Below are 27997 nucleotides of genomic sequence, written 5' to 3' on the forward strand. Positions count from 1 at the left end.
AAATCTGCTTACCCTGCAGCATTAATTCTCTCAGGCTTTAACAAATACCTTTGTACAAATCCTGTAAACACAGTGCGGCGTGTCCCACTTTTAAAGTCCGTGGTAGCTGGTGTACTGGTGAGGCACCATGAGAGAGGCGTGCAACATGAAACTTTATGAGCCTATTGTAGTGTCTCAACGAAGCTGCACTGGGACAAGGCGATCACAACTGGTTGGCAACCAACAGGAAGGAGATGTAGCCCACCGCAGAGGGAGGATTGTGCCAACATGCTCGGCCGTCTTATAATGTGTCTTGATGAGGCCGAGAAAGAAACATGCCTGGCTAAACATCACAGTGCTGAGAGGGATAATACAGGTCATGCGTGCTCCTGAATGTGACGAGCCATGCAGTAATGGATCATCAAGGGCCCAATTCATTACTGCTGCACACATTTGCAGGGGCAGCTGACTCGGCATCAGTTGCCTTTCTGAGCCATTGTTGTCTAAATTGCTAATGACACGGAAGGATTTTATTGGGGAGAAAAGGAAAAGAGAAAAGGTGGGCTTCAGATTATCATGATAACCCAACATGTCCAAGGAACTTGGCCATAAGAGGTGAACATTCACACCTGCAAAGAGAGCATCGCAGCAGCTCAACGTGAAATAAAATATACACTGGCTTGCCCGGCAACTCAAGTTTCACAAGTGCAGCGGAGGCAGACACATTGATCGAGGCTAACAGTGATGTAGGAGGTACTAATAGAGCTTATTTTCCATTGTTTTATTTATTTATGTTTTTAAAGTGAACAAAATGGTGTAATTGTACTGATAAATAAGAGTCCAAGTTTTGTGTCCTCCTTTAGGAGGTCAAAGATAAAAGCACTCCTCAATGGGACTAAGATGATAATCAATATTTATGCAACTACATTTTTCCATGAAGTGAATGTGATTCTAGGAGAATTAAAAGGGAAGATAATACTAGCAGGGGATTTCAACCAACTTATGGATGTATTTTTAGATCACGGCAAATTTACTGGACCATTACTGCCCATGGATAGGGCTGTAAGCCGTATGCTTTGTTAGGATATGGACCTGGTTCATATATGGCAATTGACAAACCCACATCAGCAGAAATACAACTTCTTTCCCCTCACTGTCACAAGTCTTATTCCAGAATTCATGTTTTCTTGATTTCCAAAGCCATTATAAACGGTGTTGTTACTTGTAAGTTAAATCCAATGGACAGATCACACTGCAATAGAGCTTTGCATTGACACAGACTGGAATACAAAGGGCAGATGGAGACCAAGATGAGGCCTTTAAGTTATTGCTGAAGGAGGACCAGAAATTTTATTTTAAAATTAATATCTGGAGTACAGATACCTCCAAAGCCTATATAAGGTGACAGATTATAGCGCAAGAAAAAAAGAGAGTACAAAAAGATAAAGGAACTGGAAACGCAGATCGAAAGTCAAGAACTAAAATGATGAATTTATCTCCAACATGCCCAATCTCTCTTCTGAACAAGCGGAGTCATTAGATGGTCCAGTAATCGAGAACGAAGTCAGAACAGCTATATCAGCTATGAAGACAGGGAAATCACTTGACGGGTTCCTGGCTGAATATTATAAACAACATAGCGATACTTTAACTCCAATACTGCAAGAGGTGTACTGTGAGGACTTAACCAAACCTTTAATGAAGCATTAATATTGTTAATATAGGGACACAACAGTCTAGATTGTAAACTATTAACCAAGATCCTGGATTTATGCTTGGAAAAGGTTTGCTGAGCATTATCCTAATCTGGCCTAATGTCTGCCTCATTTAATCTTTCTCTAGCTAGGGAGCAGGGTTATTCTTTATCACCCTTATTGTTCAAGATCGTGTTTGAAACACTGGCTATTGCTATTAGAGCTAATGCAAATATTAAGGGGGTAGAAAGAGTTGGGAAGGAGGATACATTATTATTATTATTATTATACATGGACAATATTAATTAAAAACCCTCAAAATTCTCTACCCCTCTAATGGACACAATATTTAATCAATAGCAGTTTGTACTTTAAATGCCAAAAAGATTTTGGTTCAGTTTTACATTTCATATGAGAATACAAAATGGTCAAAACGTTGTGGATAAAAGTCATACAATATTTGGGTAACTGGGTAGGGATGACATTACCATTATATCCACAGCTATGTCTATTAGGTGACAAAACACTAACCCAAATTTCAAATGGGGACTTGCCATGGTAGGGATCTTAACAGCTGGACAATCCTTAGACATTGGAAAACGCTGAATAGCCTAGATTTTAAAGAATGACAAAAACAGCATCATATGAGTATATGCTCAATAAGATAGATGGTAGAAATAAAACTAAAGCTCCTGCCTGGGAGCTGTCATTTTTGAATTCTTCCTAACCACTGACATTGTCTCACTCTGGCAACAAGTGAATGTCTTGCTGGTCGAATTGCCAGTGATGATGACATGTACCAAAACCTTGCATAAAAAAAATCTATAAAACAAAGCAATGAAAAAAACCATCCCTGGCTGAGTATACACTGGACTGCACAGCACCTAGTGGATATAATCTACATTGTGTAAAATTTTATACAATGTACAAATGAATTGAGAACAAGTTATTATTTGGGCGACTATTTGTGATAATCAGAACTAAAATGAAATTCAAGAAAAGGTGAAATTGGGTCATTTACCTCTGGGCAGGCGTACCAGCCTCTCATCAGAAGTGCAGAGATGGGTTTGGGGATGGAGTAGCCAATAGGAGGCCGGATGTGATGGTAGGCCATGTCTGCTGCTGCAGCAGCTGAGGACAGAAGAACATCTGGTTAAAAATGATCTAATGCCGTCTGACAGCCTTTTTGTTCTGTGCTTGTGTACTATTCTATTTTTCTTGTTATGTCACTGTAAAATGTATAAACAGTGAGCAAAATATTTGCAGCCACACTCTATAGACAGAAATGTTATTCAGTCAGTTTGCCACTTTGGTCCAGACTGAAATATCTCATGAGACTTTGTACAGATGTCCATGGTCGACAGAATCTGTAACCGAATGACGAACTCCATGACTTGTCATCCTAAGTGCCACCATGAGGCTGAAATTTGTGCTGTTCAGTGAAATTACTCAACAATTACTGGGTGAATTGCCATTAAATTTGGTCCACACATTCACATCCTTTATTGGATTAATTGTAGTAACATTGGTTTGTCCAAAACCTTATGACATTACTATCAGCCTCAGCTGTAGGCTACTTTGTGTTAAATGCTACTTAGCAAATGTTAGCATTCTGAAACTAACTAAGACATTAAACATGGTAAATAATGTTCATGCTAAACCTTAGCATGTTAACATTGTCATTTTGCATGTTAGCTTGTTGATGCTAGCATCTAGCTGAAGGTACAACGCAGCTTCACTGAGCTGCTAGCATGGCTGTAGACTCTCAGTGTTGTTAAAGAATGATCCAGTTTTTCCTTCACAACTGAGTCGTGATATAAATTTCAAAACGAGCGACAATGAAAATTTAAGCATCAAGTGCTTATTTTATGCAGTAGCAGATATTTTTACTTCTCACAGAAAGAAAAGCACAGGTGTTTCTAATTACATTAACAATGGCTCTGTTTTATTCAAGTATCCCAGTAAGTCATGGCAGTGTGACAGTGAGCCAGTACGCATATTACCAGGACCGTACAACTGAAGCAGCTAAATGAAATTCAGCCATCATTCATTTTATTCGCTTTTTTCTACTGTGTCATGTCTAAATGTGCTCAGGGAAAAGGGTGTATTGTGTCAGAGGTCTCTTGAGAGGACCCCCCTCGGGTGAACTGTAGTACACACACTTAATATCACCATTTAAGCCTATGGCTGATGAAAAATACCAGGTTTCAAGTGAGCAAAGGGAATTTCTCCAGTAAGCAGCTCCCACAGACAGAGGGCGTAGCTGAACATGTCTGCCTTCACTGAGTAGCGAGTACACTGGGTGAACACCTCAGGAGCCATCCAACGCAGGTTCTGCACATACAAGCACATAAAGCACACACGTATAGGCACATACAAAAATCATAAAATTGTGGTAAAAAAAAAATCATACACACACATAAAAAAAACAACTAACTGAGGCTGAATTTCTGACATAAACAGTGCGTCCCAGCAAGGGCAAGTAGCTCCGCACAACAGGCACTTCTCAAGAGATGTAACATACTTAACACCAAACTGCAGGCCAAGCACTCTGGGTAGTGGATGAGTCAGCACACTGAGAAAAAATCTGCATGAAGGCAGTTTTTTTTAGCTGCTGGGTAATTGATGGTAGGTGCCAGGAGAAGCTTGAACCTCGGCAAAATAACAGCATACGCTTGAATACAAAATGCCTTATTCTTCTGTGGATGCTGCAGATGGTGTGAGAGAATTTGGCCAGAGAGGAAGAAAATCTCCTTCCAAAAGGACAAAGGACTTGTGTGTGTCATCAACCAAATCAAAAATAGGAAACAGCACTGACCCCCGGCTGCTTGGTCATGTTATCCTCATCCATAGATTGTAGAAATCTAGATTCTGCAGAGGAAAGCATGGATATTCAATGGTCAAACAAAGAACATCCACCGGCCGTTGTTTAGCTGTACTTTTCATCTAGACTCACTAACACTTAGCTGAGCCAGTGAATAAAATCTTCCATTGCTAGTATTACAAGAAACTAACTGAAGTGAAACCAACACAAACACTTACCCCAGAACACATACTCCCCTTGAGTGTAGGGACAGGTTATAGCGAATATATTACATATAACTACATTTAAAACTCTCTCTCTCTCTCTCTCTCTCTCTCTAACTCTATAAATGTTTAACCAGCTGATGCTGTTTGGATTGAACTGCATGGTAACGGCACATGATAAATGTATAATGATGAAAACAGAAGAAGTTAGTTTTCCCTTTCCTGTTTTCTTTTTTATTCTTTGCTGTATTTTTTGAAACAATGTTGGTCCATGTCTTAAAAGCTGTATTCAAGCAAGGCTATATAAACTTTGGCTGAACAGTGGCCTCTGTGGTCACAGATGACGGGACAGTGGTAAACTGACTCAGTACTGTCAGTTATGCACAAATATCAATTAAAAGTTTGCTTAAGACTAGCTAACATCAGCCACCATAAGCTACTGTTCATACAAGACCACGTGAGGCTGTAGCAGCAAAACTCCTAAGTGGATCAAAACGATCATGGGTGAGTTGTATTGCTAAATAAATCAACAAATCTTCTCTCTTACACATGTGAGAAAGTCATTTATTCTTTCAAATGATACATAGTTTCATTTAGTAATATTTAAGCCCTAGCAAACAGAAAAAAGCTAAAGAGCTTCAAAGTTGTTGTATCATGGATGTAGATCCAAACAAAAATCCATCAGGAGACATTTGATTCAATGTTATTATTTTAAAATGTGTTAAATTTTCCTGCCCAACAAATAAAACACTTCAAAATGCCACTCACCGCCAAAATCAGCCACCACTGCATGTCCATCCTCATACAGCAGAATATTGTGGCTGGAGGAAACGCATATATTATTAGTCATGACAACAGTTGTTTCAGATTGCCAATCCCACCACATATATGCTTCAACTGCAGCGCCCACCTGTTGAGGTCCCTGTGGATGATAGGCTGGGTGAGGTTGTGCAGGTATTCCATGCCCTTGGCCACATCAATGGCAATGATGAGCTTGGACTGCAGGTCGATAAGCCTGTCCATTGACACATCATTAAAGCAGTAGCCACTTAGTGCCAGATCAATGGTCCCTGCCAATCACACACAGCACTTTACACAGATCAATAGGACAGTCTATAAAGACGGCACCTGGCCACACAGTTAGCGGAACACTTCATCTGGATCAATGATGATCCCGGCTGAGCGGGAGAGATCGGTGAGGGGACGCTTCCAAGGAGGATAATGAGACCTGAAACAGTCGGCTATGCTGTGCAAACGCGCCCTTGTCAGAGACTGAGTAACTCTTTAAGGTAGTTTGAGCTCTTTTTAGATCTAAACATCAGGATTTAGTCAACGTCAAAGTGTGTGAGGAATCAAACATAACATCACAGGAACTGATGTTAACCTGAACCTCTACTTTCATTTTTAAGCGTCCTTTGCATAATTTATTAGTAGTTTAACAGAAACACATTTAAGATGGAATGCAATGCAGCACAAGGGCTCTGTTTTTCTTGATTTAATTTTCCTTCAATCGCCAACTAGATCAATCGACTGATAACTTCAGCACTACAGTAAATCACTACAAGTCTGTTGTGTTGGATTGCATGGCTGCGATTATTCTTGTCAGTTAGTTTAAATCTGATGTTAACCTGCCACTACTTTAACCACGCAAAGACTTAAATACTTCTGCTCTTTCTGTATTTGTGTAAAATTGTTAGCGGTGACAACTCCATGGAGACATCACTGGGAAGTTCAGTAGATGCTATGTGTGTCAGTGGGCACTACATGAGTATTAGTACAGCCAGTATAATATACTATACGCTCCAGTGTGTAACGCACACTTCCTCACCTCTTCTGCTCGTGCAGGAGAGAGAACAGTGAGCCTCCAGAGACATATTGAGTTACAATGGCAAACTGGCTGGGGTCGTCCAGACACGCCCCCACAAACTGGATGATACAGGGGTGGTTGAGGCGACAGAGGATGGAGACCTCTCTGCAGAACATGTCCACGTCTGACTTCGAGCAGTACGTGTTGGCTCGATAGCTACAAACGACAGTGGACATTGAAGAACACATCAGTTTTCCCCTCACCAAAGGTGAGATGCAAAATGTCATGTTTAATGGGCAAGTACCGTTTTATGGCAACAATTTTGTTTCTGCATTTGCCTCTGTAGACTCTTCCAAAGGAGCCTGAATGAGATACAGATTTGAAGCTCAGTAGTATTATCTGATTAGCACACGAGCTGAAGAGAAAACAGAAAAGGTAGAGCATAGTGTTACCTGATCCGATAATTTCATTAAACTCCAGCTCAGACAGCTGAAGATGGAAGTGAGATGGGAGGCTGGCCCTGAGCAGGAGAACTTCTGCTTTCTCTGAAAACAGAGAGAAACACAGGCTTGGTGTCTTGGAAGAAGATTTAATGGACTGTATTGTCTTATGTGTGTCAGTGTTACTTTTAAATGCTGTTTGACTGCCATTCTTAGCGAGGTCTCCATTGATAAAGAGATTGTCTCAACGGGCTGTTTCCTGGTTAAATAATGGTTAAATAAATAAATAAATAAACCATTTCTAGAAAATTCTATCTCATTGATGAAGAGCTTTACATGAGTTTAATGCATCATTAAGAATAATTTGAGAATCACTTTATTTTCAAATTGGTGTATCGCTCTAAAAGCTAATACTCAGGTCAGATAATATGGAGAGGGTATATGGCCAGGGTATAATGTATAAAACTGGAGTGGAAATACGGATAAAATACAAGCGTGCCAAGGAAAAATAAGTTTACAGCAGTTAAATGTTGCCCCATAATGCAGTTCATTAGTCAAGTTTTAGGCAAATTTTTCATCTGAAGGAGTAACTGTTTTTTTTTTCTGCCAAGATTGCATGAGGAAAAAAAGTGTTTTATTACAGAGCCATGAGGGCATTCAGTGTAAGTCATTAAAACACAATTAAACTACAGCTATGGTGAAAATCTTATATATATATTTCCTTTTGACTGATTACTAGCCCCTTTCTGCAAATAGATCGAACAGCCATCAATAAAGTATAAATATTAAGTATGAATATGACAGAGACAGAACTGTGTTTCACACCGCCCCCAGTTTCACTGACAATGTTTGCTGTCATGTCAGCTGACAGCAGTGTGGGAAAATCTGCTGTGCCTCACTCCACCTCACTACCTTTAGTCATGCTTTTGATCTTTCCCAGAGGAGAAGGGACGGAAACGTAGGACCCGTCTGGAAGAGAGACGTTCAGACAGATTAATGGGAGGACTTGTCTGATTACAATCCAGATAATCATTTCCAGAGGGGGGGTGGTTCACCTCCTCCTGGCTGGGAGTACTCATTGCAGGGGGAGTCATCTGGACGTTTGTAGTGTTTCAGCAAGGTGACAATAGCATCGTGACCTGAGGTAGAAAAACACAAGAACAGCGATACTAGTTTTCATTTGATATTTTCTGACAGCCAAGCAGATCATCCCAGAAACAGACCTTTTTCATAAGCCCACATCAGGCAGGTCTGCTCGTCCTTCTCCCCACTGGACCTGCTGGGGTCGCAGGCAACCAGGTTCATGTCTGCCCCGTTGTCCAGCAAGAACTGTACCAGGCGGATGTGGCCGTGGAAACAGGCACTGTGTAGGGCTAAACAGAGTAGTCCTCGGTAGACATTTATCACTCATGGCATACATGCAGTTATAGTGAAAACTGCGCTTAATTTAACTGCACATGTGAATAGAAGAGTTTTGAAGGATGTCACCTGTGTGTCCATCTCTGCCCTGATGGTTGATGCTCATAGCATTCTGGCTCAACAAGAACTTCACCATCTCCAAGTCTTTGCCATAGGTGCATGCACTGCGACACAAGATATAGGTACTCATTATCACCTCAGAGCAACATGAATCACAGGTTAAAGTTGATGCTCATAAATTAAACGTGTCAATTCAGTGTGTGAAGTATGTGTATGTGTTTCTGTTTTGCAGGAGATAAATAAATACAGCGTGTGAGACAATACCTGTGAAGTGCTGTCTCGCTGAATATGTTCTCCTTCGACAGACTTTCATTGCCAGAAAGCTGTATAATCTCTTTTGCTGCCTCAAATTTCCCATTATAGCAGGCCCTGATGAAACACAACGTTCAATCCAGCACTTGATGTCAACTGTATCAAAAAATATAAACATATAGAAGGCTACTGACACTGTAAACCATTTACAAGTGTAAAGGTGTGTCGCCGTAGATGTTGACAGAGTGAGGCTGTACGTCAAAGTTGCCCTGCAGGAGGAAGCGCACGATCTCATGGTGACCAAAACGGGAGCAGAAGTGGAGAGGAACATGATCTTCATTGTCCTGGGCATTTACTGAGCGAGAAAGAAAACATCTTCAACATCAACATCATCATCTGCACTTACAGAATCGAATTATCTTCTCTGTGACTTTTTAAGAATGAATCAGTAGGTTTAGCCAGTGGATGTATTGGAGCTTAAAGGCTATTTTACACACATAAGTAAGTATATACTGTAAAACTTCAATTAATAGCCCAGGCTTTTATTTGCTTCAATCTCTGAACTCACCCTGCCTATATCTGGGATAGGCGTCTATATGAGACAGGCCCTGTTGGCACAAACGCTTGCTCAGCAAAGATGGGAAATAGGCTTATATCAAGCTATCAGACGAACACGAAGACGAAAAAGAAGAAATAATACACACATGCAAAAACATAATCATTCATTTAATCCAGGCCAACCTCATGCACAGAGATAGAGACAGAGAGAGAGACCGACCGACAATGCCACTAAATCTGAATGAATTATACTTTGGTGCTCACCGTTTTTGTTAAATGAACTTAACACACAAACTGATCTAACTATATTTAGCATGTCCATATTGACCAAAGTTTAAACATTTTTCTAGGCAGCTTAGAACTAGCTTAAAAGGGTGACCCAGTGGGCTTTCAGAGGTTTTATACAGACTTATAAGACCAGACTTCTAATTGAGACTTGCGTTCATTTGTCAAAACGTGTCGCTACACCAGGCCAGTAAACGGGACGTCTAATTGGGACTAGGCTTTTGACTGAAGTTTTACAGTATCAACCTATGCTATTGCGTTTAATTAACACTGACTCAAGTGAATTTTTAATAAGTAGGGAAGCACTATGGAGTTTCACCGTTAGCTTTGCTCCCTTCCCCCATCAGCAGTTTGACGATACAGAGGAAACCCTTGGCTGCAGCCAGGTGCAGTGGCCGGTCTCCTACCTCACCACTCGCATTCACATCTGCCCCAAACTTTAGCAGCAGCTTTGCCACCTGAAAGGCAGAGATACCCAAGAAAATTTAGATAAACGTGTCTGTTTCCTGAATTTTTTCAGTTTTATTTCTTTAACTGATATGAACAATTTACCTGCTCGTGGCCGTTGTAAGAAGCAATGTGCAGTGGGGTGAAAAACACAGCATCCTGAACATTCACAAAGGCTCCATGCTGCAGGAGTATATCTGCTGCCTGTTGGGGCAAAATGGCAAATTATGAATGTTTGAAATGCAATGAAAAATGTCACAGCTAACGATACAGACAAATAAGGCCCAGCTCTCACCTCATGGTGCCCAGCCAAGGTAGCCACATGCAGGGCAGTGAGGGCTCCGTAGCCCACCTGCTGCACGTCTGACCCTCCATGGAGAAGTGCAGTCAGCAGCTCAGCATTGTCCTGTGGTGCAGTAAAAAAAAAGGAATACATCCAAAGGCCTTGAGGTGAAACCATAACTGCTGCATTACTGTCCAACACTCACTTTATCGTCTCAACCATCACAGCATAAAGGTTAGCCATGATTGTTCTGCCTTCACCACGTGCCTGCATTAACATCACAATAAAGCATGAAGCAGCTAAGCTTCCTGGCTTTGTGTGTCTTTGCACTCCACCATGTGGTAAAACGTGAGACAGCTCTTCACCACATACCAACACAAGCAAGACAAAGAGCTAGATTGCTCCTTGAAACACATTTCGAAACAATTTTTATTGCTCTTTAATTCTCTTCACCTTGTAAGCAGCCAGGTGGAGTGCAGTGAATCCATTCCTGGACAGTCTGGAAGGACGCAGGCCTTTGAGCATCAAGGAGCGAATATGGGCCTTGTTACCTGGTCACAAATACGTGATACACATTATGTTTAACCATTTAAGAGGCAGGCAAACTGTCCAAATAGTTTGAACCATTTCTTTCAAATGTATTTTTTACTTTCTTGCCAATCAAATCTTTTTGCACACTTTATTTCAAATCCTCTGTTTACTTCTATTTGACCAACACCAGAAAGGTCATCTTGAGACAATAATGTCAGTCAGTCTGTAGTAATCCTTTCTTCCACCATCACATTTTGTTGAGGAGTTATTAATAGACTGTAGTAGTCATGCATACCTCCACATGCGCAGCAGAGATGCAGCAGCGACAGCCCCTTCTCTGTTCGGTAGCTCAAGTTCACCTTCTGAAAAGCTTCATCAGAGCTGAGGCACAGAAAAATCAACATCACCTGCTGGTGACAAGTGAAACCCGACTGACAGAAAAGTAAGCAGGCCGAGGAGAATGCAGGCATAAAGTGCACATGTGGGTTATACTATGACTCACACAGACTGACATTCCCTTTTTTGTTTTCAAACAGAAGTTTTTTGTCACCTGAAAGCAAGTTTGAGATCCACGAGCTCACTGTCTTTGAGCTGGAGGTCGTCTTCCAGCTTCTCGACAATCACAGAGTACGACTCACCCACCTTCTTCTTCCACTCATCTTCACAGCCCCGTCATCAGGGTTAAACATAACAATTAAAAAGAAAAACAAATACACATATTTTACCTCCTATATTAATGTGTGTTAAATAAGTTCAAACAACTGTATCACTCACTCACAGTTTAGAAAAGGCTCGTCAGTGTTTGTGATAGAGTGATAGCAACTAACAGTAAAACCCACCCCTGCAGGACTTACTTCTTCAATTCAAACCTCATTCTCATGCCTGTGGATACATCTGACAATAAAATATTCTCACGTACATACCTGTACATGTCTGAGATGGTCTTGATTTGTAGTTTCCCATTGATAAGGTCCTTCTCTTGTAATATGCGCGGTATAGTTTGGTTTACTAGAGTGAAGCAGTAATACAATCTCTCACTCTGCCACAATTGCACAGGTCCAGATAAAGGGGGATCATGGCTGTGGGCTAAAAATAAACACCTTTGAGTGGAATGCCTAACAACTACAACAACTGATCTCTGCAAGCAGGCGTCTATCAGTGTGATCGTGTGTTCTGCTATAGTATTGAAATGAAGCAAGGTATCTGCTGTGCCTGATACTACAATCAGTATGTGACGTAGGAGGGGCTGGTTGATTTGATGGATCTACTTGACATTTTAGTCCATGCATACGTTCTCTGTCATGTATTTTTCACAGCAGACCTGGTGACTTGTCATAGCAGGAAAAGCACAGGAGGAGCTAGTATCATTAACAATGACTATGTTCCAGCAACGTAGTAATACTGTTACTGCTAAATGTCTGCTGTGAATTAAAAAAAAGGTTAGATGAAAGTGCCCTTTGCCCTCATGCTGTCATATAACAATGGACATGTCTATGAAGAGCAGTGTGCCAGATGCTCCAAATATCAACCATGAGCCAAACTGGTTTTCTCTGTGTCTGCTGATGTACCTTTACACTTTTGTCGCTGCCAAACTAACAGCTTTTCCTCTTGTCCTGGGCAAAGCACCACTTAAATGCTAAGACAATGACTTGCAGATGAGGTATTAAGCAAAATGCTTCTAAGACACTAGAAAGTTAGATTTTTATATGAGACAAGCTTACAAAAATTTTAAGAATGAACTTTATGAAAGGTCATACTCACAATGAATGACATGACAGCAAAGACAAATATTTGATCATCATATGATCATACAATACACGAGGGATTTATAGCACAATCACTGTTATGTTGTACTGACAATATAAAACTTCTCACATAAATCTCAATTTAAAAAAGTAACTTCATTTGTTTGATTTTCTTTGTGTGATGTCTTCATATAGTAACTTCCTGAACTTCAACATCTCTTCCAGGTTCTTACATTCTAAGGACTCTTGCATGGACATCAGCTTTGTGTCTTTAGGTAAGGGGAATGTAGAGCCGCTCAGGACGGCCTGCAGCATCTCCAGAGACATCGAGAAGGAGCTTTGTGGATCAGAGCAAACGGGGAATAAACAAGCCTTCCACAAACTACAGCTTGATGCGTCACCGGAGAACTTAAGGTCTTCATTCTTCAGCCCCCAGTGGGGCGGACACTCCGCCAGGCTGAAACCACAAAGCTTCAGCTCTTCCATGTACGCAGCGGCTTCCACACTGTGCTTCAAGTTGTCATTAATCCCAAAGGCGACAGTTACAAACCTGGTTTGGTGCTCGTGATTCACACACAGTGAATGCATGAAGACTCCATCGGGCACCGAGAGGCCCGCACCTACCCGGCAGCTGCTGATGATTGAGCCCCTACCTACGGAGGCTCCCGCTCCCACTCTAGAGTACTCCACGACTGATCCAGCTCCCACACAGCAACTGGGGTCGAGGACGCTGCACATAACGCAGCATCCCGAGGAGCCTTCAGAGTTCTCATTCATATGTATGCTGAAGGCAGGTGACAGGAGGCCCAGCTCGCTCCTCAGCGCCACATCCTCAGTGAGGTGAAAGAGGTACTCTGATGTGGTTCCAATGTGATAAAACTTGGAGTTGTTCAGGAGAATGACATTCAAGGGCGTCCCTTTTAGAAAATGGAAGATCTTTTGGCGGATTTCCACCAGACCACTCTCCTCTTTGGTGACATTCGCAGTATTGTTGGTGTAATCTATCGTGGCTTTGGAGCCCAGTGCTTGGAGAAAGTCCCCGTATGCGTCCACCTCACAGTCCAAATGTCCCAACTCTTTCAGCAGATTAAGAAGAGACTTTGCAGTAGCATAGTCAAAGTAATAGGTGCTGTCTGTGTAGACAAACTCAGCATCTGAAAGAGAAAAACAACCGCTCTGCCTTTTACAAACAGCTCCACTGTCTCGCATCTTACCGATGCTCGGCTTGTGTAGAAAGTGTAGGCAGGAAATGTCCTCCATTTCTGAGTGAGCGGTCTTTTCGTGTGAATCCAACACAAACACTCCATGAGTAGTCCCGACAGATAGCGGGGAGGGGTGGGCTAAAGCTGTAAAGCCAGATTTGTCAAACCTAACACTCTCATCCTCTGCAATACTGTAGAGCTCTATGTCATCTGCACAGGTCACCAGTACGCCAGGCTTCATCTGGGAAGGGAAATCCACATACATGGCCAGTTTGAGCTCCAACATCTGGTAGAGGGGATCACCCAGTGGCATGGCGGTGAAGATTTTCCCCAGGGCGCTGGCACTGGGCAAACGCTGACTCAACCCTCCTGGAAGGATAAGAAGAGATATGACAAAGTTGTGAATCTGTTCGGGTTAATTAAATGATGATGATCCTCTGCTGTAGGAGTTGATGGACTGGTAGATTTCACTTGAGATTGCATAAAGAGTGTAGGGAGTTTTTAATGTTTACATGTTAGACTTAAAAGTAAAAACAAATGAGCAGACATGGATGCAAGAGTAGCTGTGAACGAAGAGTAGGATCTGCACTGTGCGAGTCGAGAAGCGGAGCCCTGTTGCGGTGATGAAGTTTAAAAGGCAGGCCATAACGTCATGTTAAAGAAGACTTGCTTATTATATTAGAGGAGTAATACTGTCTGCTGTTTGAGTACAGCAAGTGGCTTTAACAATTCATGAATAGATTTTCAAAGACTTTTATAGTATATAAGTACACAACCCATCCATCTTATTTTCCTGTTGTCCCCTATTTGTATTTAGGGACATAAAGGGAGGTGGATGTCATCATTGCATGTACTTTTAGTGCAGAACTTATTAGTCAGTTAATCTAATAAATTCATCGGCCACAGTTTTTGATAATCTATTCATCGCTTCAGATATTTTTCAAAGCAAAAATGCCCCACAGTTTCTGGTTTTCACCCTCTAAAATGTGAATATCTCCTACTTAATTTAGGCCTGCATGATAGTAAATTGCGTCTCTTTGGCTGGAAGGGGCTGAACGATTTTGAAAAAAAATATGTAATTGCAGTCATTTTGACTGATATTACAACTGCAATATGACTTGCGATACTAAGGAGAATGATAATTTTTACATCGTTATTCTCATTTTCACTGAAAAACAAATTAAAATGAATTAAGGTGTGATTTCTGAAAGGCTCTGCACCAAACAAAGATGATTACTTAGTGTTACTAAGTGTCTAGAATATGATGCGTAGGCCAAGACAACTCTGCAGCACAACTATATTTAATTTAAAAATAGTATTTTGACACACATATCACCTTCAACAAATATTGTGCCTCCTGCAATTTTCAAATTGCAGGAGGCCATATTGAGATTTTGATGAAATTTCGATTAATTGTTCAGACCTATTTTAAAACTGTGAACAGAACAAGTTACACGAATACGATGTATCGGGCTCTGGAAAATAGTAACAGCAATTTGTTTTGTACAATTTTGTGACATTTTATACACCAAACAATGAATAGAAAAACCAAAGTACTAGGCATATCAATCAATAATGAAAATAGTTGCAACCCTACCAGCATGAGTTGGAGGAAAAGCTAATGAAATAAATTATTTATATGTAACCTATTTAAATGTATAACAGCAACAAAAGGCCAGTAAAATCTCAAACCTGCATGGATCAGGATGACTCTCAGCCTGTCCAGGGTCTTCCCGTAGATGTCACTCAGCTGCTGCAGTGCATACAGAGTGGAGCCCCCATTCCCTTAAAAACACATGGTCATATTGGTAATAATGATTATAATAATGTAGTGCTTTGTTGATCCCACCCCGAGCAACAAACTGAGGGCAGTGAATTGAAAGAGAGTCTGACTCACTCACCTATTTTAGATCCAGGCGGATCTGAGAAGACCTTGTAGTGGACTCCAAGGGGAAGCTCTTTCCTGTCAACTTTCTCACTGATCTGCAGCTCGTATGCTTCCCTCTGGCTCACATCCACAGCGGTCACAACCACCACGTCCCAGAACTCACCCGGCTGCACCTCCCGGTCTTCAGGTACAGAAAAAGCAGCGGGAGAATAGAGCACAGGCTTTTAGGACTGAACTACAAGAAGGGCAGGTACATCATCACATATAAAACTCACCACGCAGCGAGCTGAATTTTCGGAGTTTTTCTCGTGTTGCAATTTGTAACTTTATGGTACATTTCTGGCTCATATTGTCGCCTCCGATATCGATTAAATACACTCCGATAATGTCTCATAAGTTGTGGCTAACGGTTATGCTTGGTGTAGCTTGACCGTGCCTTATTTCCGGGTATCGTCACGTGGTTTGTTGTGTTTACAACGTAGGCCGGGGAGGGAGTGCATAGAGCACAATAGAGCACGTGATGATTGTTAAAGTGCAGGGCAAGGATCTTAGAAAGGATGATGTTATGAACCCAACTTCTTATTCTCTGCAATGAATTTTACGTCTAGGATTAAATATTGATTCTAATGTGTATTTTGTAATATAGAAATACACATTCACACATAGGCCTACATGTCATCTGATGTGCTCTTGTAACGTATCTAAATTATTTTGGGAGGATTTTTACAATTGGATATTACATACTAATTTGACTATACCGGACTTGGCTTACAGTAATGTTAGATTAGGTCTTATAATGCAGGAAAGAGAGTTGGAAATTTTATACAAAAACCTGATAATTCGCGCTAAATAATATTTTTACACAAATGTAAATTCGTACACTCCACATTTCACTACATTTTACATTAGATTCACTGAAAGTGATTACATCTAGGAAGGCAATATTTCTTAATCCACTTCATGTCAATTTTATTATTTAACTGGGCACACATTAAAAGAATGGGCATATTTTAGTTGACTAGAAGTTCATTCTTGAACTTGGAAACCATAGTTTGACTAAACAAATAAAGTGGACTTGAGTTTGATAAACTGAGTCTAAAAATATGAGAATCAGCCTTTAAAACCCAACCAGTTCTAGTCAGTAAATGATTCATCAAATAATCCATTGTCATTAGAAAGTAACCTGTTACCTATTATATTAGCTTTATTGATCAGAAATTACTGAGTATAGTTTTTAACAAACTGTCACTGTTCACATTGTGTCACCGTGACAAGAGACACATGACAGCATCCAAAGTATTGGCTGCATGTTTGTTTGCATGACATAAATGTATTTTCGTTCACATAAGCCATGTCCCTGGTGCTGTGCAGAAAAAGCAGATGACAGGGTACTAAATCTCCATGACAATATGTGGGAATGTCCAGGGATTGGTTGTCTGCCAAAAAGCAATTGACATCTCAGTGTTGCTATAGTAGTAAAGTTAAAGACACTTTTTTTTTTTTTTTTTTTACAGATACTGAAGGTAGCAAGGTTGGTTGAAAAGGAACTGGAGGATGAATGCATGCAATGTAAACAACTAAGGATATCTTTAACATTAAGAGTCTGTTTCTTTCATAGTGAAGGCTGCCTTCCTTATGACAGCCAACAGGTTGCATGCAGACCACGAGCAAAAGGAGATGGTAAATCAGTCTATGGAGCTAAAGCAACAAGAACAACGAGGCACGAAGCACTCTGGCAGAGGCAGCGGGAGCATGCTTGGATGGTGGTCGCTCTGCAAGTGTTAAAGAGCCAGGGGGGACAGGCAGGTGCAGGATTTCTAAAAGAGAGAGGGAGGGTGGTTTGAGAGTGACGGGCCCTTGGGGGGCGGCTTGCCTCACTGACCAAGGCCTTTCACAAGAACAGCACACACCAGATGCTCTTCAGTGACCTGCAGAGTGGTGTGAAAAGGCAGCGAGCGCCAAGGCCAAGTCACACACACACACACACTCACCCAGGGATGCTTTGGACAGGTGTATTTCACAGGACCACTGACTGGCTTGCGTCTGACAGTATTTCATAATTTTACCTGAAATGCCATTCTATACCAACAATTACATTTTTCTATACAGATGCATTCGCTTTATACTCTTGTTCTTCCTGTTTTGCTGTCTAGGAAGCGGCGTGAGTACAACAGGATGATCACGGAGCAAACACAATACCTGGAAAACAGGCAGAGCTACTAACTCCTTTAAACCTCGGCCAGCAGAGTGTTTCACTTAGCCTCCACCGTACTCCTCTGCTGGCCTATGCACCTGTCACAACACTAAAACCACAAGTTACAGTGGGACACAACTCCAAGCTGTGTTTTTCTTTCTTTTTTCTCCATAAAAAAATGGTTCAGGAATGGACGGAATGCAGAGTGCTGGAGGTAAACCCCGACACAACAGCTGAAATGAGCATAATCCATAGGTCTTTTGTGTTTATTGTTTCAGTTTAATCAAGAAAACAGCTTGCCATGTGGGATACTTGGCCATTGAGCGTCAACATGTTATACAATCAGTGCAAGAGTTGTCGTTTTAAACTATACATCGTTGTCTCAAAATAAAAACAGCATCATCACTCACTAAATGTACATCTTGGCTCACTTATATTTTAATCAAATAGTTCAACTTTAATTAGGAGGTAGAAAATAAAGTATAACGAAAGAGGCTGATTCAAAACATCTCTGCTTAGACTAGTTTCATCCATGTTAGTTTCTGTGAAGACTGGCAATACCATTAAAAACATGGCTGATGATGAGGAGTCATTGATCCATAAATTACTGCTGCACAGAAGGCTTGCCATAATATAGCGGCTCTAATAAAACGTAACGCTTAAAATCCAAGAGAGATTGTGAAACATTGTGCACTCTTGCTTCATACCTATTAATCTAGCTGAAAACATGTAGCAAGTTCTTAAAAAGACCTGTACAGTATTTCTTTACCCTGTTCAAAGAGATTTTCTCTCATTTTCTGAATGAACAAAGTCATACAGTGAGAACTGAGGTTTAAAGACTACAAATCCATTGCAAAGACGTCTGTAATCTCAGGGTGGGACGTGTGCTTCGTCAAGAGCACAGCACCTCCACACAGCAAAGGTGAAATGGGATGGACAGTGAGATGGTCCTAATCCCTGCTACTGATGCTACTGCTTCTCTTGTAGGAAGGCCATGGCAGCACTATTGTGTCACAGTGCGGAGGGTGGCAGAGCTGCCAGGCTGTCCTTGTTGGCCACCAGGAAGTGGCTACAGGCAGAAAAAGCGCTATAAAAGCTGGAAGACAGGCCAGCGATGTCTGTGGAGATGTAGGGCAGGACACCCGGCGTGGCCTGGTTGTAGTAGGTGATCTGAAACAAAACATATCAGGTCAGAAGTGGCGAAGTAAACCACTGCAGCTTGTTATTACTTTGCGTTCGTTTTGCAGTTGTGAATTGTTAGGGTGCAGAAATGTGCTCATAGCAAGCGTGCATGGTGAACTGCATGACCCTCTCATTTGGCCAACCTTGGTGACAGTACTGGACTCTTCCCAGATTGTAAAGCCAGCACAGAGCACCTCTCCCCTGGTGTAGGCCTCAGTGGGAGGGTGAGTGGGCAAAGTGACAGAGCGCAGAGCGATCAGATATGGGTCCCTATGAGGGACAAAAGAGGATAGCATCATGAGGCTTTGAGAAAGAGCAAGAGGCATAAAAATATAAGGTGGATTAGGTATGTAATATGTTACAGCACCTGGCATCACATGGCTTCCTTCTAGATGCCAGCAAGATGAAGTCCTGGCCTTTGCCCCCTTTACTGACAGACGGTGTAGCTATGTGATAAAGGGTGTCATCCTTATCCGCTTGGTTGATCACCTCACACTCCCTGCAGTGGCCACAAAGCAATGAGCATGTGAAAAAAAAAAACTTATTAGCCATGACTTAGTGTTGGTTGCAATATCAATAGTGTAGGGGAGAGCAGGGTCTGTTGTCACACTTTTCACACTGTCTAGCATTTACCATACATCACAATGGTATAATTGTCTTAATAAATTAAAGTAGGTAGTCTTGAGCACATGTTTTGTTTTCATTACATCTTCATATATTATCTCGTTACGGAGTTGCAGACTGTTGAATGGATAATGTGTGCTTGTGATATATTGCCCCATGTCTAATGGTTGGAGCAGATGTGAGCAGTGGGGTAGAAATGACAACATAATTATACCATTTTCTTTGGCATAACTGAGTGCAGCAATGGACAAATGAGAAAGACTTGTGGTTGTCCAAAAAGAGGATACAGGGCTTCTCCTTTGAAAACTTTGCATGTTCATTAAAATGTTTCAGGAAGTCAACAAAGTGCATATCTTTCATCCATTCAGAGGGATGTGGCCCATTGATCAGGAACTGATTGTGGAAGTTCACACGGGGGAAAATAAAATATGATGGTATACTATTTCCTGTGGCTGAGAAAGCACAGGTCAGTGTGCCCCTTTCAGCAGAGGTCAGTGAACCTACTTGTTTGAATCGATGTCTGGCCACCACTTTGTCAGGATTATGTCCAGCGGCCAACCCAGTTTCATCAACATTCCATGTCTCCCGGTCCAAACTAATTTTTCTGTTACTCTTTGTCTACATTGTCGAAGAAAAAGTTTTCTCTTTTGAAGCTACTTGCCCTAGCAAGGCTGGTTACTCAGCGACAGCGTTGTGTGCCACTTTAATAAGCCTGTAAACCACTCTTTGCTGGCTTTTTTTGTTTTCTGACACTAAATCTTTCTAAATCAGGTGAAAAACTCTGTGGCACAGACCTCCAATTTATGAATTTATGAACCACATTGTTGCACTGGGTGACATGTCCCTTCAAGTAGTTTATTATGAGTCCATCCCACATATACAGCTGCAATTAAGACTCACTAAATGTGCATTAAGCCGAGGTTGAAAATGGTCCCCAGAGAAACACTCTACTTACTTATGTTCCCTGCTGTTTTAGGCAGTTACTGAGCCTTTAAAAAAAAATTAAACAAAATGAAACTGTATATTTGTGACCCAAGATTTACATTTTATGTAGAAACACCTGGGCCTGGGGGTGAGCGCCACAGACAGGGTAGGGTTGAGAGACAGACTCAAACATTGTTGGTTTTGGTGCTTTTTTTAAGTAATTTGTTGGCAATAAAAAGACAAAATGATGAATTAATTATTAATTAAAATGATCATGTAAGCTTATTCCACTGTTGCACTGACTGTAAAAGCGGCTGTGCGCAAGATGACGCAAAAGGCAAAAATGTATATTCACTGACTCATAGTGCCGGTCCCACTCCTTTCTCCTCCTCAGGTCTGACAGTAGGTGGAATGTCTGCTCTGCTGGTACGCCAACGTGCATCTCCACCTTGAAACACAGCACGTGGTTTTCCTCCAGTGTGTACAGTCTGACCTAGGAATGGAGCAAAGAGGCAGTGGGCTCTACATGTATAAATAGGATTTGTTCCAGTTATTTGAATGTGCACACATGGAGTTTGACTGCTGTCAAAGCTGCTTCATTAACTGTTGGGTCCATGAGATTATAAATATGATAAGAAGGGTGGTGCAGTTTAAAGTCTGAATTATTGTGCGTTATTCCACAATTTAATTAAAGCAATATGGGCCTACTTCCAGGACTGTGCAGCTTGTCTAAAATGATACAGATCTGAATGCATGGTGGTATCACAACAGCTGTAACAAGCTATATCCTGGATGATAACAATACTGACAGGGTACTGACCTTGTTTTTCTCAGAAGTTAATACCCAGTTGTTTCTGGTATCCATTAGTTTCAGCGCTGATACATTATTGTAGCTGAGGTACATCTGAAAAACAAAGGGCTGTCTGAACTCTTGAATACAGTGGCAATATCTAATAAGCCTTATTGAGCATGTGTGCCTCTGTTTGCCACAAAATGAAATACCTGGTTACTTGGATCCCAGGGTACAGACAGAGGCACTTCAGTCTGCTTGCAGGAGATAATGTATTTCCTGTAAATACATAGGGCACGGTGATTTACATTCAGGGACAAAAGAAAGATCTGAGAACCTGACCACTATTAACCTTTTCATTATAGCAATGATCCAACACATTTGGTTATCAAACAGTGGAGTGAAGATTATACAGGAGACCGGGTATTTTACTGAACAATAAACGTATTATGCTCGACAGACTCTGCACTAAAGTCTCCTCAGCTGTGATATGCTGCTCTGCCAAGTCATGTGCTGCTGCAGAGTCCTGTGAACAATGGATTCTGTTGAACGACACTGGAGTGGACCGACGTAGCAATGACGACACGGTTTCTGTATTACTTTCAGTGCTTTCTACTGCACCATGTCCTATACATTTTATTTTCAATCTATTTGTTGGATTTGTAATGGTTTATGGTGATTCATCTTGTATACAAGGTTGGTTTGTGGTGTACTATTGGTATGACAATATTTTGTGACAGGTTTGGAGATGTGAACTGATCTAGTTACACTGGTGAAGACTATTTCTTCAGTGACATATGGATGTTTGATTCCCCTGCAACTGACAAAGAGCCACTTTAGGCTCAAAACATGCTTTACCAAGTAACAAATCAGATTTTGTTCTTTTATAATATTTTTTGCATATGGAACAACTTTTATACTGACAACAATATACATATCTGCAATAAACCACATCAGCCCTCTGATATATCAATAGACTGTGCAAAGAACAAAACCTGATGGTTTAAGGGGGCGGATACTAACCTATCAAGTCGAATCTTCTTTCTGGCAATAGCTTCTTGAAAACGTCTTTTTCCATCCTATAAAAAATGGGAAAATCTAATACTGAAATCCGTACCAAAGGATACTCATTTTGTGAAGATTTGTTTGCTCCATACTTTACTGTACATTATGTATATCTCAGGCAGTGACAGGACATTTAAAACTCACCACAGGCTCAGGTCGTATCCGTGGCAGCGTGCATGGTTTCCGGGCACTGTCCAGCACCTCAAAGGTCATAAAAGCACTATTTATATGGCGCAGAGGTTCTCCACCCTTGTAGGCCTCGGCACATACTCCCACCTCCATGCTATAGCATACCATGTATGCAGGCACATGGGTTCACAAAAAGATACACACACAGTTGCACAGTATCAACACACTTAACTGTAAATTTTTATGTTACAGAGATACACCGCAAACATCTATTAGAATTCATCAATGTGTGTGGACTCGCCTGTGTTTGAAGGAATTGTTAACAATGGCTTTCAGCACCAGTCGGTCACCAATGTGAGACGGGCCACGAAAGTGGAACATGTCGATGGTCCTCAGGGTGGGGTGAGCGTTACACAAGCGACTACATTAAAATATGGAGAAAAAAGAGGAAGGTGTTTGTTTTGTTTGTTGCCGTTTTGAATCTTGGTCTCATTACGTATAGGCTTTTGACAAACTAGGAATTAGTACTAGGAATGTGTGTATTCCTTTTCTTGCTGAGAGTTATGAGAAGATCGATTTCTGTTAAATATGAAGCTACTGGCAGTGCCAGTTAGCTTAGCTGAGCATAAAGACTGGAAACTGGGGGAAACTGCTACCCTATCTCTGTCCAAAGGTAACAAACCTACCAGCATTTCTAAAGCTCACTAATTACCATGTTTTATCTTGTTTGTTTAATCTGTACAAATACTGAAGTGTATGAAAGACTATTTGTGGTTTTATGCAGGGTTTGTGTGGGACTATTTCTTGGCCAGGTGCAGTGACTACCTGGAGTCTCTGGTGGTTTACTGGCAACATCAACGATGCTAAGACTCCTCAAAGTCACTGCGTCCAGTCAAGAAATACTCCCATACATAACTACCCATAAAACCACAACTTCTATTTATAAAACAAACGAGATTTAATTTGTTAATTAGTGAGCTTTTGAATTGCTGGTATCAGACTTGCTCTGTTCACCGTTCCCAGTCTTCAGGCTAAGCTAAAATAAGGACTACAGGCTGTAGATTATTTAACGCATGACAGTAATATAGATCATCTCATCAAACTCAGCAAGAAAGTGAAGTATATTTCTCAAAATGTCTGTTTCTTTAAAGCTAGTTTAATAATAAAATAAACCATGAAAAACTAGGCACATACCTTGCTGCGATTGTAGCCACATTCTCCATCCAGGCCATGATCTGGCCTCCAAAGGTGCTGACTTGGTGGTTGGCATGTGGCGGTAGCACCAGCTCCACACTCTCCACTCGTGTCCGCTCGGCAGGCACAGCATCCTGATACTCCTGGCATTCACCTGGTGAGAGCGCAAAATAATGGCGCTTTAGTCAATCAGATTGTAAATGGTGCAGCCGCCCAGCCAAGTGCTGTGTTATAAAGCCCTAAGTCTATAGCCTGTACCCAGTTGAGCTGCGCTGCTGTTCAGTAGGTCTGTAATGATCTCAGCATGGATGAGCCTCATCCTCCTCCGCTCTGCCGCCAGGCTGTACTCCATCTGCTCCATTTGTGTGCGAGGAATCACCTGCTTCAGCTGTACCTGTGCACGCGTAACACACACAACCTCAGGGGATGTCGAACCAGCTTTGGTAAAATGGTTTTGCGTCTATCTCTTGGTTCTTGTCCCATACCTTCCCAGATTCAGTTCGTCTGGCAACAAAGGTAGCAAAGGCATGGCAAACCTTCCACTGCCTGTCAGTGTAAAGGTCCTCACAAGTAACCAATATACCCACCTGAAATTAACAGAATCACCGCAGTCATTTTAACTTTACATTAAATCAATGTACACTCTGCTGAATTAAAAAACATTATCCACAAACCTCCATGCTACTCGTGAAGGCTCTGTTGACATTTGCTATGATGTTGACTACCTTTCCCACCCTGGAGTAGACAGACACAAACGTTTCTCTTTACTATCAACATGGAGCAGTGATTATAGTATCAACACAATCTGAAACTCTCTACAGTGAGACATAATGTTCAGTTGGTGTCAATGAGTTTGGTCATGAATCTCCACCTTTATCCGCCCATAACCGGATGCTAATGACCAACATTTCAATCAGTTAGCTAATATTATTTGAGTAAAACTACAAGATCAATTTATTCATCCCTTTTTTGAATTGATGTATTAATTTTACACAATTTTTAAAGTGCTTTTGTTCACTGATTTTGGTGGATTTGCTAATCTTGTTGCCAACGTTTTGTAACAAAAACATTTTGACTTTTCAGTAGCATTTCTCTTTCAGCTTTGGTCTGACTGCATTTACCCTTTTCGTTCTCCCCCACAGTCAATGCATGATTGTTAATATCTCACCCTATGGTGTGTTCAAAATGGATGTCATCCACAGATGCAGTGATACAGGAACAACCTGCGTGTCTCTCAGCTGGGAGAGGAGAGATTAGACAGATATTTAGGCAATGCAGCACAAAGTCACAAAGCATCTGCAAACCAGGCAAAGTGAAAGCTCATGAGCTGCAATAAAAGGCATACAGAAATAACACACAGAAAGACTTTCGACCCCTTTCAAACTTATATGCACTTAATTGGTCTGTACAGCACCAGAATAATATGCCTCAGTGTTATCTATTGTTTCCATGAGTCGATATACATTTGTCAACTGTCACAGATTTTTCTATTCCATTTATGCTGTGGTAGCGATCACTTTATTATGTCTGGATTAATTAGGAAATGTTGCAAACAAATGGGCAGACAGGAATGCGTTATGGAAGTACTGGACTATTATATATGTGATGAAGGTTCTTAAACAGATTTTTCCAGAAAGGTCTACTATATTGTGATGCATTCTGAAAATATTTCAGATAACGTGATTGAAGATTTTATTCATGTCACCTGCTCTTGTGAAACAAAGTAGAGCCTGAATGTTCATTCTTGACTTTGGAAAGAGCAGTTCGACAAAAGAAACAAGTTTTGAGAAAGAAGGAAAGTAATTTAGCATTTTTTGAGGGGTTGATTAAACTACTATCCTTCCAAGGAGGTCAAGACCGAGACCAGAGAAAATCACGGCCAACACTACAACAGGTGAGCGAAATAACATCAAATGGTTCAGTGTTAAATTGTGAATGTTTACACACACACACACACACACACACACACACACACACACACACACACACACACACACACACACACACACACACACACACACACACACACACACACACACACACACACACACACACACACACACACACACACACACACACACACACACACACACCTAAAAGCTCAGTGTGGAAATGTGACAACACTTTGGAGACCTGGATTTAAAATCTCGGCTCTGAAACGTCTGGCTTGATCGACACAATAAGCAGTGGTGGTTGATGAGAAGTCAGTAAGTGAAGATGTCCTGGTTTTTGCATTGGGGGTACAACTTCCTTGCTCGGGCCCTCACTGCCATCACTGAGGTGTTTTTTAAGAAAAGCAGTTAACTTGTAGTTGCACTGGGCAACTTCTCGGTGTGTATGTGAATACACAGTGGAGTGTGGGAGAAAAAAGCACCTGCTCAGAATAAATAAATGCTTAAAAACTAAAGAAGTTTGAAATAAATCTAACTTGGTTGAGCAGGAAAGATTTAAGGATGTGCAGGGATTTCCATTACAAGTTTAAACTTATAATTGCCACCTGGTGAGCAACAACAGAAAAAAGTAATAATGTTCAAAAGTAACAATTTAGCTTTTTATTACATGAGCTCATAATGTAAAAGGGAGAAGTTTTCTGACGTTTTCCTACCAGACAAGCAGGCTGTGGAGTCCATCCACTTCAGCAGCTGTCCAATGCTCAGCTCACCACAGTGGTTGGCATGGCATGGCAGCACGATCTGACTCATCTTCACTTCGGTGGGGTTTCTGTACACTTCCTCACTCTCCTGAATTAGCAGAGGGTCCTGCGCAGTGTCTGCATATTTCCCTTCTGGCGACGTCATAACTCACAACTACACATACAGGAAACACAGGGGAAATGTGTTACAGCAGAACCAGGACACAGTCCACTTTAATTTGGACCAACGCACTGAAGGAAAGTGCAACAAAATGGTCACCACATAACAAAAAATTTTAACAAGTGTTTGGGACCTAGCTGAATCTACATTATTGATGTGCTCTAAAGCTCTCAAAAATGTGGTTGAAAAAATGGCTTTTTCAGCACCAAATCTGGAAAATGTCCTGGTGTAGAAGCACCAGTTCTAGGTTCAATTCAGCAACCAACAAAATAAGTATCTCAGTTCAAACCCCAGGCCTCAATTTTAATTATAATGGTTTTGAAAAGCACACTCTTAATTTTTCATTTTAAAATTTTGGTTTCCTAAAATGCAATACTATTTTTGACTACCAAAAAAGGAAAAGAAATCAACAATGACAATGAAATGAAAATTACATTTCTCCATCAGTTGTGATTACACGTGGTAGTAGTCCAGTCTGTTTGGGATTCATTCAGGGACATTTTCATCGGACATAAACTTTCCATTTTGTGGTTGAGGGTTCTGCAATAGCAGCTGTTTACACCCACATGACAGTAACTTAAGTGTTCAGTCAGAAGCCCCACAATCAATAGACAGATATCTGTAATGTTAACATGCCTACATTTTTGTTCCCAACTAAATCTGAAAACTGCACAGTCAGGACCAGGGCTGCAACATAAGACGCTTTAAATAATCTGCAACTCAGTTTGCCTTCTGAAGAATTGCTCCACGTTTCTCCACTACACCAAGGATCAGGAAAAACCTGAAATGCCTATTTATGTAATTAAGCATATACTGCTTTTCAGCTATCAATGAATGCATTTTTACACACAATCTTTTTTTTTTTTTTAAATTGCAGGCTGGAACTTGTCTTATTATAAGCAGTTCTAATCAAGCTGACGCAGAAACTATTTCAAGACACAAACTATTTTAAGGCCGGTCTCTAAAGTGGACATTCATGGAAACTATTTGTTGGGATAGTACAAGTGTTCATAAGTGTGATCACAACTTGTGATCCAGTGAGGCGCAGTAGTCACCTGTCTTTCATGTTATGACAGGAGCTGACCTTTAGATACGTTTACTTCAGGAGAATTTAGGCATTCACCATGAACTTCTATTGCAAAATATAGCTTACCGGCAGGCTATATAATAACATCTCAGGCGGACTATAGCGGTGTTAATGCTATTTGTTTTGCAACAGTCGTCACAAGTTAACACACAACGTATTTCACGCCGAAAACAAACTAAATAAAATGGCTTACCCTGTTAAAAAGTTCACTGCTGGTGGGGTAGTTCTTCCAGTTCCAATGAACGTCGGCTACAAAACAGTAAAACCGGCTGAGAAGCTACGGGCTGCGACCCGGACTGTGCCTCTCTTCGTTTCACCCATTCCTCAACAACACAGAAACGCACTAAAACACACACGCACGCCACAGCTTTAGTAAAA

The 27997-nt window shown here is 41.2% G+C and overlaps 4 protein-coding genes across 6 annotated transcripts in view; all 4 read right to left on the reverse strand.

The window, feature by feature from the left end:
- The window catches only part of tnni3k (TNNI3 interacting kinase), a 22475-nt gene extending 10715 nt beyond the window's left edge, over nt 1–11760 (reverse strand). Inside the window, exons 1-22 of one of the 2 annotated variants that reach the window (XM_046049050.1) lie at nt 11706–11760; nt 11333–11441; nt 11078–11163; nt 10705–10802; nt 10264–10374; nt 10074–10172; nt 9841–9979; nt 8889–9033; nt 8691–8795; nt 8436–8530; nt 8171–8320; nt 8003–8086; nt 7860–7916; nt 6960–7052; nt 6812–6869; nt 6529–6723; nt 5611–5715; nt 5469–5521; nt 4492–4544; nt 3875–4007; nt 2695–2804; nt 2205–2284 (exon numbers count right to left, since the gene is read on the reverse strand). In XM_046049050.1, the coding sequence (XP_045905006.1) occupies nt 2205–2284; nt 2695–2804; nt 3875–4007; nt 4492–4544; nt 5469–5521; nt 5611–5715; nt 6529–6723; nt 6812–6869; nt 6960–7052; nt 7860–7916; nt 8003–8086; nt 8171–8320; nt 8436–8530; nt 8691–8795; nt 8889–9033; nt 9841–9979; nt 10074–10172; nt 10264–10374; nt 10705–10802; nt 11078–11163; nt 11333–11441; nt 11706–11745 (2198 nt within the window). In that variant the 5' untranslated portion in view covers nt 11746–11760. The remainder of the gene's footprint in view (nt 1–2204; nt 2285–2694; nt 2805–3874; nt 4008–4491; nt 4545–5468; nt 5522–5610; nt 5716–6528; nt 6724–6811; nt 6870–6959; nt 7053–7859; nt 7917–8002; nt 8087–8170; nt 8321–8435; nt 8531–8690; nt 8796–8888; nt 9034–9840; nt 9980–10073; nt 10173–10263; nt 10375–10704; nt 10803–11077; nt 11164–11332; nt 11442–11705) is intronic. The other variant, XM_046049051.1, reaches the window with a different exon arrangement.
- lpxn (leupaxin) overlaps nt 1–27997 on the reverse strand; it is a 665334-nt gene that overhangs the window by 407019 nt on the left and 230318 nt on the right. The gene's annotated exons all lie outside the window — the stretch shown is intronic.
- On the reverse strand, nt 12517–16092 carry fpgt (fucose-1-phosphate guanylyltransferase). Its single transcript, XM_046049066.1, has 4 exons — nt 15893–16092; nt 15631–15798; nt 15422–15514; nt 12517–14098 (listed from the first exon to the last, which is right to left on the reverse strand). Exons 1-4 carry the CDS (start codon nt 15963–15965, stop codon nt 12684–12686), a joined length of 1749 nt encoding a protein of 582 aa, XP_045905022.1. The 5' UTR covers nt 15966–16092; the 3' UTR covers nt 12517–12683.
- Nucleotides 18064–27988, reverse strand: acot11b (acyl-CoA thioesterase 11b). 2 transcript variants are annotated; one of them, XM_046049069.1, is made up of 16 exons: nt 27813–27988; nt 26325–26526; nt 24888–24957; nt 24394–24454; nt 24205–24306; nt 23978–24107; nt 23720–23873; nt 22827–22946; nt 22541–22679; nt 22355–22410; nt 21544–21610; nt 21362–21445; nt 20901–21034; nt 19361–19492; nt 19137–19263; nt 18064–18981 (listed from the first exon to the last, which is right to left on the reverse strand). In XM_046049069.1, exons 2-16 carry the CDS (start codon nt 26515–26517, stop codon nt 18823–18825), a joined length of 1728 nt encoding a protein of 575 aa, XP_045905025.1. In that variant the 5' UTR covers nt 26518–26526; nt 27813–27988; the 3' UTR covers nt 18064–18822. The 2 variants fall into 2 exon arrangements, with proteins under 2 accessions (XP_045905025.1, XP_045905023.1); XM_046049067.1 differs by having other exon boundaries at nt 23978–24113; nt 27813–27987.

The sequence above is a fragment of the Micropterus dolomieu genome, linkage group LG05, assembly GCF_021292245.1.
Source record: "Micropterus dolomieu isolate WLL.071019.BEF.003 ecotype Adirondacks linkage group LG05, ASM2129224v1, whole genome shotgun sequence".
NCBI classification, from domain to species: domain Eukaryota; kingdom Metazoa; phylum Chordata; class Actinopteri; order Centrarchiformes; family Centrarchidae; genus Micropterus; species Micropterus dolomieu.